The sequence below is a fragment of the Danio rerio genome, chromosome 9 (genome assembly GCF_049306965.1).
Source record: "Danio rerio strain Tuebingen ecotype United States chromosome 9, GRCz12tu, whole genome shotgun sequence".
NCBI lineage: Eukaryota > Metazoa > Chordata > Actinopteri > Cypriniformes > Danionidae > Danio > Danio rerio.
The window spans coordinates 31,369,230-31,384,673 of NC_133184.1; the positions used below are offsets into that span (position 1 = coordinate 31,369,230).

General features: G+C 35.7%; 1 protein-coding gene across 2 annotated transcripts; it reads right to left on the minus strand.

The window, feature by feature from the left end:
* Nucleotides 1–3,872: 3,872 nt before the first annotated feature.
* Nucleotides 3,873–11,291, minus strand: LOC101885868 (uncharacterized). Of its 2 annotated transcripts, XR_002459518.3 has the most exons (3): nt 11,231–11,291; nt 4,099–11,129; nt 3,873–3,997 (listed from the first exon to the last, which is right to left on the minus strand). XR_002459518.3 is itself a non-coding variant. In XM_021478982.3 (2 exons), exon 2 carries the CDS (start codon nt 10,383–10,385, stop codon nt 4,422–4,424), a length of 5,964 nt encoding a protein of 1,987 aa, XP_021334657.1. In that variant the 5' UTR covers nt 10,386–11,129; nt 11,231–11,291; the 3' UTR covers nt 3,873–4,421. The 2 variants fall into 2 exon arrangements, 1 of the variants encoding a protein (XP_021334657.1); XM_021478982.3 differs by having other exon boundaries at nt 3,873–11,129.
* Nucleotides 11,292–15,444: the final 4,153 nt, after the last annotated feature.

Here is a 15,444-nt window from a genome sequence, read left to right on the forward strand (position 1 = left end):
TCATAATTTACACTTAAAATGCATGTATTCCTTTTAATAGTCACAGCATCGTCACAACATTTGTCTATCAATTAACAAACAGAAGAGTCAGTGTTAAATGAAAACATTTATTAAGTTGGAGTTAAAAACAACACTCCACTTTTTTGAAAATAGAGTTGTAAAATGCTTAATCCTAACAGAATCCATTCAGCTGATCTCTGGGTGTGGTGGGAGCACTTTTAGCTTAGCGTAGATCATTAAATAAAATTGGAAAATTAGCATCTCGCTCAAATAAAAAAAAAAAAACAATTCAGGCCACAAATATATTTTTAAAAAAGTGTCACTGCAAAATCCTGCAGGACTGACTTACTGATTTATTCATAATCATTCAGCCATATGCAAATTAATCAAAAATTCTAAAACATTCACAGAAATTGTGAATAAATTTATTATATGTAATTTTTTTCCATTTAAAGCCTGACACTTCTATAGTTACATCATGTACTACGACTGACCAGCAGAAAATGAAAATTTGCTATTTTCTAGGCCACTATGGCTAGGTACTATAATAGTACCCGTATAGTATAGCACCATGGCTGCAGCAGGTGCAATGATATTGCGCAGTGCGACTGGCACACGTTCCCTGTGCAAGCACGTGGTCACGTTGGAAGTTACCCAGCTGGGGACTATTTTCAGGCACTGCATAATATAATTGTGCCTGCTACAGTCATGGTACAAAAGCAAAGATCCTTGATTATTTAATGAGAATATAGTTGTTCCGATATCAACCTAGAAAATAGCACCTTTTCATTTCTATTTGGTCTTAGAAAACAATGCAACCACAGAACAGTTTTGATTTTTGAGCGAGATGCTAATGGTCTAATCCGATTCAATAGTCTATGCTAAGCAGTGTTGGGGAAGTTCGATTACAAATGACTGATTACTACTGGAAAATTGGAATTTGATTACATTACTAATTACTTCATGTAAAAAGTAATCAGATTACTAATTACTTTACTCTGAAGTTACTTTTAAAACATAGAAAATATACCTATAAAAATACTAAATATACTGCAGCTCTTTCAGTAATTTAATATTACAATGGGTTGATCATAGAAGCTTGACATATTCAAAATAGCTAAAGAGATGGTTCATCATTCACTTGTTCCAAACCAATTTGTCTTTTTTTTCACTGACATCCATAGTATGAAATAGCACTGCAGTGTTCTGTGTTTGTCTAAGGTAATTAGTCTACCAAAGTGTATATTCCTTACAAAGTATGAAGCTGATGGGTCAGTTTGTGTGTCTGGGAAATAAAAGCAGCACAATATACACAGGATATGTGAACGGCCCCATAAGCAGCTACGCTTCTATTCACACAGAGAAGATACCTTCACTCCCGATCCTGCACAAATATCCAATTTAGCCTGTTTCGGCTGAGTTGGGCCGATGTGTTTCTGGGTGCCAGTGTCCTCCTTGGTGACGAGTATTGTTTTAGAATGCTTTCTGTTAAGTTACTAGTCGAGTTAAAAGCAGTCGAAAGTTCTTTAGAAACTGCACATAGGCTGAATTTCACAACAATATTTTTGTTTTTATGCTTAATGATATCAAAGTGATGTATTTCCACTTGAAGTAGCCGCTCTCGACAGCAGCTATTTCAGCTGCCGTTCTCCAGGAATTTAAAAGCACATGCTTATTAACTGATGCTGCAGTTGAAAACATGATTTAAAATAAGCTTTTTTCTTCTAAATATTATATATATGTAATGTAAGTAACACAATTACATTGACTTTAGTAACTGTAATCAAATTACATACATATAAAAGGGAATTCGTTACACTACTGTGTTTTTCAAAAATGTATTTTGATTACAGTAACGTGTTACTGTGGAACGAGTTACACCCAACTCTGATACTAAGCTAAGCTGAAAGTGCTCCACCAGACCTGGAGATTGGCTGAATGGACACATAGGTAATAAAACTGCTAACCGTTTAACTCTAAAAGTCTATTTTCTAACAAAGTGGAGTGTTCCTTTAAGATGAATAAAATAGCCCTACAGTAAAACTTTTTTTTACTGTAGAATTTACTGGTAAGATCTGTAGGGGTGAAATGTTACAGCCTGTACCAAAAAATTTTCAAAAATTTTTCAATTTTTTTTTTTTTACAAATTTCATATTCACAAAAGCAAGGTTTGTAAGTGCAAACCTTTTTTCCCCCTAAATTTAAAATTGAAATGAAAATGTATTTTGAGGCTTTTGAGGGATCAACAAACCCAAAAGCAATACGAACCAGGACTTTGATGAAGGACTTGACACTTGTCTTGGACTAAATGACTGAAAACCCCTGGATTGTTGATGTTTAATTATGACATTTGTTGTTAATGTTTTTTACGCATTCAATAAATAAATAAATAAATAAAATAATAATAATAATAATAATAATAATAATAAAATAAAATAAACAAATGAATAAAATAAATCCAGTGGGCAAATCGGAAGAGGTTCAACTATCTATCTATCTATCTATCTATCTATCTATCTATCTATCTATCTATCTATCTATCTATCTATTTATTTTTAAAGGACAATAGCATATTTACCATTTAACAGACAAAAACGTATAGATGCTAGGGGGAGGTAAGTATAAACAAAATATAAACATTAAACTGTACAAATATAAAAATTAAATACATAAAGATTACAAATTGTTTAAAGTGCGTAGGGCTTTTATGTTTAGAACGTCTCTGATAACGTAATCGGTAATATATAACATTTTAGTCAACAAAACCATACATTTAAGTTTCTTATTAGTGAATTTACATTCATGATGTTATAATAATCAAGTTAATTCAATAAAAACATGTGTCCTCTTGGTTAGGATAGTCAGTAAAACAATAATATAGGTTTTAAACAATGAATAATATCATTAATAAATTTTTGAACCTCACACCGTAATCTAGCGGAGTATGTACAATACTAAAATAAATGCAAAACATTGCAAAAAGTACACATTATATCAATACCAGTTTAAAATGTATGTAAATAGTGTTTTGCTGGATAAAAAATAGAGCTCGACCAGGACCTCTGCTGGTGAAAGTGTGGGAAAGCAGGTAAAGCCTAGATGGCATACAGCTCACATCAATATGGATAAATACACACATCAAGATAGCATAATTTTTGACACTGTACAACAATAATTAATATGTTTACATCACTGTGAGGGTTGGGGTAGACGTTAATAAAATACAATGAATGGATAATTTAATAAATAATATCAATTAATTCTAGTTAACATCCAGCACCAGCTGTATCTCTTCTAGCTACTACTGGGAATGCCGTTTGTTGCAAAAGTTTTCCCAAAAACCGTCCAGCGTACCACATCTGGCGTGAACCCATAGAAGCAAAATTAATACATTTATAGATTAATGACTGAATTACATTAATAGTTGATCAATGAATCAATGTATTACATGGAAGTTTATTTCATTGCTCACTCCTAACTCAAGGCAATAAATAAAATAGTTTTGATTGCATATGTGGACATTTTTCCTGTTTATATATATAAATAAATTGCACTTTCAAAAGAGCATGATTACAATAAACCTACAGTTTGATTAAAATACTATAGTAATTTATGGTAAATATTTTTTGAACCAGTACTTGCTATCTGTTGTAGTAATTGCTGTATTAATACAACAATTATAGTATTACACAACAAATTAATGTTGTCTTTTTTATGACTATAAGATGCTACATAACAATACATCAAAATCTACTGTATTAAAAACTACTAATATTTATTTATGTACTAATGTCAAGTTCAGTTAAAAGTATGCTGTAGCATTTGTAGCAGCCCTTCAGCTTTCAAAGAATAGGCAGAGAGTTTTTGACGGGTGCATTTAAAAAGGTTTACTTGGATGCAATAAAGCTCATCACATAAATCATCGTCTCAGTTCTTTGTTGTATACACAGAAGCATCAAAAGACCAAAGGCACCAAAAGCACCAAAGCACCGTAAAACTAGAGAAAACAAACAAACAAACAACATAGAAAAATAAACAACAAACATTTACAAAACATCTAACATTTTCCAAATAAATCAAACAATAAACAAAACATACCTCGCTCTGCTTGCCGAAGGGACACTAAAAGCTCAAGGCATTCTTCCGAGCTGTACCTGTTAGCTCATGAACAAACGTGAATTGCTCTTACTCTGCTTTGTCTCACTTAAATCCTATTAGTCTAGAGCGCCCTCCTGTGGTGACTCCAATTAGGGCAAGCAAAGCGAGTACATTAAATCATGGGCAGTTACACTCCCACCAAATCATGGTATGAATCAAACAAACAAAACAAATATCATACATGATTTTAACTTCAAATTTAACTCACAAAATAAATCCACATACAAAATTAACATTATTTGTCTGATGCAAGAAAGTTGCAACTAATCACTCTCAACTATAACAACCAATTTTTGGATTGGTCGCTCAATAACTGAATGTGAAGAACGGTGCCCCAACCCCGTTTTCTGTTTTTGTTCTCCTGTTTGAACTTTAACGCGTCTAACAAGGCCATCGTTACCTGGAAAAACCTCAACAACCCTACCTAACTGCCATTTGTTTCTAGGAAGCATGTCATCTTTAATGATTACAATGTCATTTACTTTAAGATTACGTCGAGGTACGTGCCACTTCTGTCTTGTGGATATATTCAGGAGATATTCCCTTTTCCAACGACTCCAAAACTGTTCAATCAAGTACTGAACCCTGCGCCACCTTTTTGTGGCATACACATCTTCCTTTAAAAACTTCCCTGGGGGAGGAAGAGCAGTCTCGGATTTCATTAAAACAAGATGATTAGGAGTTAAAGGTTCTAGTGATTTTGGGTCGTTTATTCCATCCACAGTTAATGGTCGACTATTAACAATAGCCATCGCTTCATAAAACAATGTTCTTAGAGAAGAGTCATCCAGTCTACCAGGGCACAAAGAAAGAGTAGAATTCAGCACATTACGCACAGTCCTAATTTGGCGTTCCCAGACACCTCCTGAGTGACTAGCTGAGGCAGCATTAAAGATAAACTCACACTGATTTTCCGCAAGATATCTCTCCAGTGTTTTGACATCGCATTCCTTAAGAGCCTGTTTGAATTCATTTCTAGCTCCTACAAAGTTTGTACCACAGTCGCAATAAAGTTGACGAACAGCTCCTCGCAGACTTATGAAACATCTCAAAGCATTAATGAACATGTCTGTTGATAGGTCTTCAAGCATTTCAATGTGGACTGCTCGTGATGAAAGGCAAGTGAAAAGAAGGCCGTACCTTTTGTACTCCTTTCGTCCCTTTTTTATAATAAATGGACCAAAACAATCCATACCCGTGTAGCAGAACGGGGAAGAGGCTTCAGTACGTTCTTTTGGAAGTTCTGCCATTTGCTGTTCCTCCACTGGTCGCCTGAGTTTCCGACATTGAACGCAATTGTAGATTAACTTAGCAACCGACTTACTGCCACCAATAATCCAAAATCCATGTGTCCTGAGTTCCATAAGCGTTTGGGACCTTCCTTGATGGCAAATTTTGCTGTGATAGTGTTTTAGAATAAGGTTGGTAATGTGGCTCTCTTTGGGCAAAATCAATGGATGTTTGACCTCTTCGCTAAGAGATGATCCTTTCAACCTTCCTCCAACACGAAGACCATTTTTCAAGATGGGATCCAGGTGGTAAAGTGAACTGGATTTCTGAAGAGCCTTACCTCCTTGGATTGTTTGGATTTCTTGGGAGAAGGCTCGTTCTTGAATAAGCTTAATCACAGCCTGTAATGCACACTTGCGTTCTTCAACGGTGACAATATCCTTAAGACATTTCTTCCTTAATGCTAGCCTTTTTATTCGAGCAACAACATTGATTAGAGTTCTCAGGGAAGAGAAGTGGCCAAATCGATCAAGGAAGTTAGCAGTATCACTACTTTTAGTCAGCCGTACCTGTACAAGTTTGACTTCAGGATCTCCTACTAGTAATTTAGTTGAAGTGTTTGGAGCTGGACACACTTCTTGCTCCCATAAAAATGTAGGTCCAGTCATCCAGTTAGTAGATCTCAACTCTGAAATGAGTAAACCTCTAGAGGCATGGTCAGCAGGATTTTGAGATGTGTTGACATGATACCACTGGCTTGTATTTGTAATTTCCTTGATCAATTGAACACAATTAGCGACAAACACGTGAAACCTTCTTGCTTCATTGTTGAGATATGCAAGGACAACTTGTGAATCAGACCAAAAGAACTCTTGATCGATCATCATTTGCAGTTCAGCTTTTAGCAAAACACTCAGTCTAGCAGAAACCACCGCAGCAGCCAATTCCAGTCTTGGAATACTCTTGATTTTTATAGGTGCCACTCGAGCCTTGGCCATTACTAGGCAACAATGCACTTCATTTTTGTCACTCTTGACTCTTAAGTAGGAACATGCACCATAACCAAGGTTGCTTGCATCTGAGAAATGATGCAACTCTGTCAACACAATCTTACTAAAGGACGAAGGATAGTAACATCTTGGAACAGTAAAATCTTTCAAGTCCTGGAGACTATTTTTCCACTCCTCCCACCGTGGAATTAAGTCATCAGGGAGAGAATCGTCCCATTCCATATTTCTCTGACAGAGCTCCTGCAAAATGCACTTTCCCTTCAAAAGGAAAGGAGCAACAAATCCAATGGGATCATATAAGGAAGATACAATTGACAAAATACCTCGACGTGTTGCAGGCTGATCTTTAAGTTGAGTGTTGAAACTGAATGTGTCATCCTTTGTAGACCACTGTATGCCAAGAACATGCCCAGATGATTCAGAAGTCAAATTTAGTGGCTTAGAAGAAACCGCCCACTCTGACGAATCCACACAGCGCAAGACATCTTTCTCATTTGAGTTAAACTTATGGAGACGTAACCCTCCAAGCTTGCACAGGGTTTTAGCTTCTGCAATCAAATCTTTAGCTTCCTGTATAGATGGAACTGAAATTAAGCCATCATCCACATAAAAGTTATTATTCACAAATGAAGAGGCTTCAGAATACTCAGATTTGTACTTCTCTGCGAGATACTTCAGGCCAAAGTTCGCACACCCAGGAGATGAAGCTGCACCAAAAAGATGCACAGTCATTCTATATTCAATGGGCTCTTCTTTCAAATCCCCATTCTTCCACCATAGGAATCTTAAATAATCTCTCTCTTCAGGGGGGACATGAAATTGATGAAACATCTTTTCGATGTCACATGTCACAGCAACGGCTTCCTTCCTGAATCTACAAAGTACTCCCACCAGAGAATTAATCAAATCTGGACCAGTAAGAAGAGTATCGTTAAGAGATATGCCACAGAATTTTGATGAGCAATCAAATACTACTCTTAACTTGTCTGGCTTGTGAGGGTGGTAAACTCCATGATGTGGTATATACCAAGCTGTTTCTTTATCAGGTATAACTGGAGCAATCTCTGCATCTCCCTTGTTGAGCATTTCTTCCATAAAAATCTTGTAATTCTCATGGTACTGTTGATTTGACCTTAACTTCTTACCTAAATGCTGCAGACGTAATAAAGCCAGCCTCTTGTTGTTAGGGAGTGAAGGTGGATTACTGCTCTTGAAAGGAAGAGGTAACTGAAAATGTCCATCTTCTTTATGCTTGATGTTATCACTGAGATAACGAATAAAGCGGACATCTTCCTGTGACACATATTTGTCTTCATAACTTTTCTCATTAAAGTCACACTCCAAAACTTTCAAGACATCATTAGCTGTTGGAACTCTCATTTCTTTCACAGACACTCGATGAACAAAACTTTGACTTCCTTGTCTGTCTAAGTGGGGATTACAAAGACCGATAATGCTCCAGCCCAGAGCGGTTTTCTGTGCAAAAGGCTCATTTTCCTTACCGATTATGACCTCTAGGGGAGCCAACGCTGAAGGGCAGTCATATCCAATCAATAGTCCTATATCACAACTCTGAAGTGGTGGCATTTCATTGGCTATGTGCTTAAGATGAGACCAGCATAATGCAGTTTTCTTCGTTGGAATGTGAGCTTTATCCACAGGAATGAAATCACACGTATACACTTGAGGTATTTGGATACATTTCCCACCTTGAAGTCCTCGGATTCGCAGACCACTAACCTTGTTACTTGAAGTAATCGTGTCTGTAGTTGTCATAGTACTGAGTTTCAGCTTCACCGCTTGACTGCTCACTTGCAGCTCATCAATAAAATCCTTCAAAATAAAGCTTGTGTCACTTTGTGTATCGAGTAAGGCATAGGTAAGGATCTCATTTTGTGGCTCTTCTACTGTGGAGATAAACACTGGAACAATACTAGAAGTAGCAGAGACATGTTGTGTTACTGCATAAGACATTGCCCTTTGCCCCTCTTGACTTGTATATGCTTCTGATGTAATATCTGCTTGGGATACCTCTGAATGTTTGCGTTTATCTTCGTGCAGACAAGTTGGATGACGCAGTCCACATGTTCCACAAATATGCCGTCTCCTACAGTCCCTAAAAATATGCCCTCTTCTCAAGCATCCGAAACACATGTGATTTTCACGAATGAAAGATCTTTTATCATCCATGGGCTTCTCTGCAAAGATAGGACATTTGACGATACTATGCATTTCACTCTTACACACAGAACATGGTGATGTTACCTTGAATTCTGGTCTTGAATCTTTTACTTGAGCCTTAATATTGAAAGCTTTTGCTCTTTTCAGATACTTGTCATCTAGAACCTTTGAACTGACTAGCAGTGGAGAAGTGAAAGGGTTGCAAGCTATCTTTGATTCCTTCTTCAAGAATTCAGCAAATTGCTTAAAACTTGGATAGTCTCCTGTCATATCCAACTCTTCAACAACAATTCTGTTCCATTTACGGACAATCCATTCTGGTAACTTCTTAAGCAACTTGTAATTTTCCTCACAATCATTCAAGATGGACAAACCTTTGACTTGTGGAATAGCTTCAACACAACCTTGCAAGAAATCACTGAACTCTCTCAAGGAAAATGGATCGTTTACTCCCACCTTGGGCCATTTCATGAGTCTCTCTCGAAAAGCACGCTGAATAATGAATGGGTTTCCATACCTCTCCTCCAAGACTCTCCAAGCACCCTGATATGTATCATCCGAGTTCTTATAAAAGAACCCTTCTACGGCCTTACGAGCTTCTCCTGCAAGATAGGTCTTTAAATAGAACATTTTCTCACTTGCTGGGATGGATTTACAATCAATGAGTGCTGTGAAGGACATTTTCCATTCAATAAACTTCAGAGGATCGCCATTAAAAGTGGTTGGTTCTGGAACAGGTAAACGACTTATACTTAAGGAGTTCACTAATGCTTGAGCTAAATTCTCAGTCTCTTTAGTTTTCCTTTCTTCTTGAAATGTTTGTGAAGGTAATGGATTTATCACAGGATTACGTTGAGGTTTGTTAGAAGCCTTTCTTCGTTCAGGATAAATGACATTTCCGGTCTCGTCGTCTTCCAAACAGCTCTCTTCAAGACAACTTTCTGCATTGTTATAAGCTTTCACTCGAGCTGCAGCTACGTTGACATCTTTTTCCGCTTGTAACAATTGCAATTTTGCTTTTTCTTCTTCTAACTTAGAGCGAATTTCAATTTCTTTCTGTTTAATATCCGCTAACATTCTTGCTTCTTCCAGCTTCCAGTCATTCTCCAGTTTAACTAGTCGAGCTTGCTGATTGGAAATTTCTTGAATGGCCCTTTTCTGCTCTACTTTAGCCGCAAGTTCTGCCTCTGCATCAGCTCGTTTACTTGAAGCTTCGGAGGAAGTTTCTGAGACAGCTGACAAACTTTCTACAGTCTGTGACGATACTGACATAATGGTCTCTGTATTGGTACAACCAAATATAGACTCATACTCCTCTTTGTTCAATATCTGCCTAACTCTCTCTTTAACTACTTCCCTTTTTTGAATGACATCAACAGTTTCTATTCGTTTGCTCACCAAATCACAAATTTCTGTACTCAATATGGAACAAACATCTACTCTTCTTACAATCTCTGGAGTAGCAGTTTGATTACGCAGAAATGGGGCATAATGTTGAGTGACAACATCCTGACTAGTTTGAATGTCTTTCAAAATTTGCTCAAGCTCTTCACATGTGCATAAGGCTTTTAATTTACATCTAATTTCTTTAGCTGTCTGCTTCCAGGAAGTATAAGCTTTATTAAAGGCTTTCTCGTGCTTTTTTGTCTCTTGTTTTTGCATTTCTAAACCCTTTTCTGTGGGATTTCTTTTTCGAGAGCTTGATCTTGATCTAACCTGTTGCATTTCTGTTGTACTATTCAGATCTTTATCAAGAACTGACCTTTGACTTGCTTGTGCCGCCATTTGCTCCGCTGTGTCGTCCATTTTGTCTGTCTACAACTTAAATCAGCAACCTGCTTACATCAGACAAATTTAAACACCTAAAATATTATAGCAAAGGTAATAAGTCAAAATCACATGTGCAACAACAGTATAAACTCTTAAGATTTTAAGCACTTTAAAAATTGCAAACATTTGTCTAATACATGCATCATGAATATAAGCCCAACATTACACAAACACCTTGAAACATGAGCACTTAAATCATTAGTCACTCCTCATTCTCAAACTTCAATTACTGCATACAAATTCAACAAAGCATACAAATATAAATCCTTTTTTTTCTTTAAAAATTGCAATTATCCCAAAAGTAATAAATAGATAAATATTTTTCCTTTTCTTGTACCTCTGAGTCCACAACGTTTGTTTGCAGTCACCTTTCAGTCTTTCATGAAGAGTTTTCCCAGTTAACCGTGTAAAGTCGCCGTCCTAGTGTAGATTCAGTCTGTTGTAGATACCATGCAGTGCCACAGACGAGATGAAGGCTTGTTACATGACACTCATGTGATGAATCACCAACGTGATGCAAACGCCATGTGTAGCAGCGAGTTTTACTGTAGCAGCCCTTCAGCTTTCAAAGAATAGGCAGAGAGTTTTTGACGGGTGCATTTAAAAAGGTTTACTTGGATGCAATAAAGCTCATCACATAAATCATCGTCTCAGTTCTTTGTTGTATACACAGAAGCATCAAAAGACCAAAGGCACCAAAAGCACCAAAGCACCGTAAAACTAGAGAAAACAAACAAACAAACAACATAGAAAAATAAACAACAAACATTTACAAAACATCTAACATTTTCCAAATAAATCAAACAATAAACAAAACATACCTCGCTCTGCTTGCCGAAGGGACACTAAAAGCTCAAGGCATTCTTCCGAGCTGTACCTGTTAGCTCATGAACAAACGTGAATTGCTCTTACTCTGCTTTGTCTCACTTAAATCCTATTAGTCTAGAGCGCCCTCCTGTGGTGACTCCAATTAGGGCAAGCAAAGCGAGTACATTAAATCATGGGCAGTTACAGCATTCATTAACAAAGTGTTGTAAATGCTATAATATATAATACACTTCACAATGTGGTTCAAAACATATCTGTTACCATAGAAACATTAAATATATTGTCCTATTACATGAAATAAGACAAGTTACTCTCATGGCAGAGCTGAATATGTTGATGAACTCACTGTATTCAACAGTTTTCCACATCTTCTTTACACACTGACCAGAAGTGCAAAAATGGCATCCGATCACCTGAGAAACACTAAAGAGTCAGTGATGCTGAGATGAGTTTCAGTTCAAAACAGCACAAACATTTGAAACTATACAATCCTATTCATATGGTCTTATAGTTTAACTGAAAGAAATGCAGATTATACATTGTCATTTAATTATTTTCAATAAATAAAACAAAAGCTTCAAAATTAGTGCACTTTAAACATGCTCCAATACCTGTAAAAATTATGCATCTTTAGCTTTCTTTTCCTTTGAAACAAAGGAAATCTCTTTTGATTTCCTCAGTCTTCTCTTCTGTTTTGTTATTCTTTCTGAGTCTTAGAAACTGGTGACGTTTCTCAAGCTCGTCCCTAATCAGCATCTCCATGTGTTGGGTATTATTGGTTAATGAATATTCAGTGTTCAACACTAAGGATTTTTTCTACCGGTCCGATTGGGCCAATGATTCAGATTTTTACTTGGCCTGGCAAAATTTTCACAGAAATTATGCAAACGAAAAAAGTTATATGGAAAATGTGCTGGAATTTTATTGAAGTTCGAAATTATTTAACAAAAGGTGGCTGACTTGCCAAATTGACGGCGATCGGGCCAGTAATGATCCTCTCTTACTGTCCCAAGCGTCTCCCATGCTGGCCCTGGGCCATTGGGCAGTCCTTATTGTTGAGCCCTGATATTATTTTAGTTGTACAAATCCAGATTGTTATTCTGCTTAATACTGCAAACTACTTATCACATTATTTTATTATCATAATTATCACAAACACACTGATATTTACACTTTGATATCTTGTGGCAAAATGTCATCTGTTTATTCTTCAGATAATAAAAATCCACAGTCTTACAAAGGTTTGTTTCAAACATATGAGTTTCATTTTCTGTTGAACACTAAAGGAGATATTTTGAAAAAAGCTTAAAACCTGTAACCATTGACTTTAGTAGTAGACAAAACAAATACCATGGAAGTCAGTGGTTACAGGTTTCCAGCTTTCCTCAAAACATCTTATTTTATGTTAAACGGAAGTAAAAAAATTCAAACAGGTTTGGGAAAGTGAAGGCATGATGACAGAATTTTAATGTGCTTGAGAGTTCGATGTCAAAATATGCCTAATTTCGCATCCTGTAAAGGTTTTGAGAGAGATTAGAATTAATGTTGTAAGAGATTTACTGCTCATTGTTAAAAATACAACCAAATGTGAGGATACATTCTGATTTTAAAACAGTTGTCATATAAAGTATAAGGGACATTCTACCAGAAACATACATTTTCACTTGTAAAAGAATGTGACAGGGCCTGACTTATGCTTAACCTCCTCAAAACAATCATACAAAAAGCAAGCATAAAATCTATTCAATGATAGAACGCATCCCTGATCACTGTCAACTTCTCTTCCAAGTCAAGGGTTTACAGGGTTTGTACATTTGTAACGTGTTTTTATCAAAGAAAAAAAAATCTGAGATCCAAATGAATGATTCCTTTAAAGAACAACACACAGAAATCAACCATCAATTAATTTTAGACATTTTTAGGATGAAATACTTTGTATTATTCAATGTATTTATTTATGTTTTTATTTCAGAGACAGATAATGTACGTTTCTGGTAGAATGTCCCATAACCTTATCATTACATAAAAAATACAACCCGTTCTAATAAGATTGTGTGCATACATTTAGCCTTGTGCACAATAAAAAACAATAAAACAAAAACAAGAATACGGTTACTGTCATTATGCTGCGTCCAATACTTCACTTGTGAAGGAAATAAACTTCCATACCGTATCTCGCTGGTCTTCTTCCTCATCTCCTGAAAAAGCATTTTAACTCACAGCGCATCTCATTTGTTTTGCTCTGAACACGTGCCAGTAAATTTACCCCAGTAACTGAGTTTACTGGTTGACTAGAGTCGACTATAAAAGTTTGACAACAAATTACCAAATGTCGAAATTTGTTATATTAAACAGCCGATTTTGCGACTATGTATTATATTAAACGATCATTTTTTGGATTAAACGACCGTTTTTGCTCGTGAAACAGTTTTTTTGGTTATTGTCTATACAAATTTCTAATTGTAGGCGACCAATGTTTTCAACGACGTTTAGTTTGTTGTTTCACGGTGGTTAACTGAAGCTCTACAGTATATTATCGTCGCTTGCTGTACATCTAGAGTCACACATGTCCACAAGGGGGCGCCTTACAGATCACAGAAATTGTGTTCTTTTAATTTTAATTTCATTTTTGTTTACATTTTTTCCTTGAATCCATTTGCATCATTTGTAGTTTGAAATAATTTACTTTAAAGAACTGAAACATGCATTCATTCATTTTCCTTAGGCTTAGACTCTACTTCAGGGGTCACCACAGCGGAACAAAATGTAAATTATTCCAGCATATGTTTTACACAGCAGATGCCCTTCCAGCTGCAACCCAGTTCTGGGAAACACACATACACACTCATTCGCGCATGCATACTCTTACACTATGGCCAATTTAGCTTATTCAATTTACCTATAGGGCATGTAGCCTATTTGGACTGTGGGAGAAAGCGAACACAAACACGGGGAGAACATGCAAACTCCACACAGAAATGCCAACTGGTCCAGTCAGCACTCTTGCTGTGAGGCGACAGTGCTAACCACTGAGCAACTGTGCCACCTCAGAACTGAAACAGGAAATGAAAAATTTGCAGTTGCATTTGTTGTATCAGTAACATTTTCAAAAAGTAAAATAAAATATCAATGATTTAGTAAAAACAGAAGGGGTGGATATTGATTTGAGAGAAATGCCAATTCTATTTTTGTTAAAGTAGAGCCATTGTAAAGAAATGTAAAAAATGAATCGTCCATGGATTGGAATAATATTGATATGAATATAATTAAGAAAGTGATTAAAGACATTGTAGAACCATTAACCTATTTGTAACAGTTCTTTTCAATCTGGTAATTTTCCAAATAAAACGAAAACTGCAAAGATAATTCCACTTTATAAATCTGTAGATAAACAATACAAATTATAGGCCAGTTTCTATACTATCTCAGTTTTCAAACATATTAGAAAAACTTTTGTTGAAAGGCTTAATAATTTCATAGAAATGCATAACCTTTCAGCTGACGAGCAATATGTGTTCAGGAAAAATAGATCAACACCTCTGGCATGAACAGAAATTATTGAGGATTACTAATAAGATTAATACGATGGAGAAGGATTTTTTTTTATAGATTTGAAGAAGGCATTTGATACAATAAATCATTATATTTTGGTAAATAAACTGGAAAGGTATGGTTTTAGCCTTGGATTAGATTAGCAGTTATTTAAAAAAACAGGCAACAGTTTGTAGAAATTGGCAACTATAAATTTTCATACCTAAATGTAAATTGTGGCATACCACAAGGATCAGTTTTACGTCCAATATTTTTATAGTTTACATTAATGATATGCGTAAGATATCAGACTTGTTTAAGTTTATTTTGTTTGCAGATAATTCAAGTATTTTATGTTCTGGGAATAATTTACCAAAACGTATTTAGTTGATAAAAACAGAAATTAATAAATTGAAATTGTGGTTTGACGTAAACAACAAGTAAAACAAAGGTTATTTTTTTTGGAAAATTAAAAAGTTGTCATAATATAGATTTACAAATGGATAATGAAGTTATAGAAAGAGTATATGCAATTAAGTTTCTTTGTGGTGTATTTGATCATACGATTAGTTGGAAATTGCAAATAAATAATGTGATATCAAAATTAGGAAAAACTGTAGCAATAGTGTATAAGGCAAGAGTCACCCTGGACAATAAAAAAAAATATATATACACT

Bases quoted from the DNA above. Each gene is read 5' to 3' on its own strand.
- LOC101885868 (XM_021478982.3), bottom strand. From the start codon at position 10,385: ATGGACGACACAGCGGAGCAAATGGCGGCACAAGCAAGTCAAAGGTCA.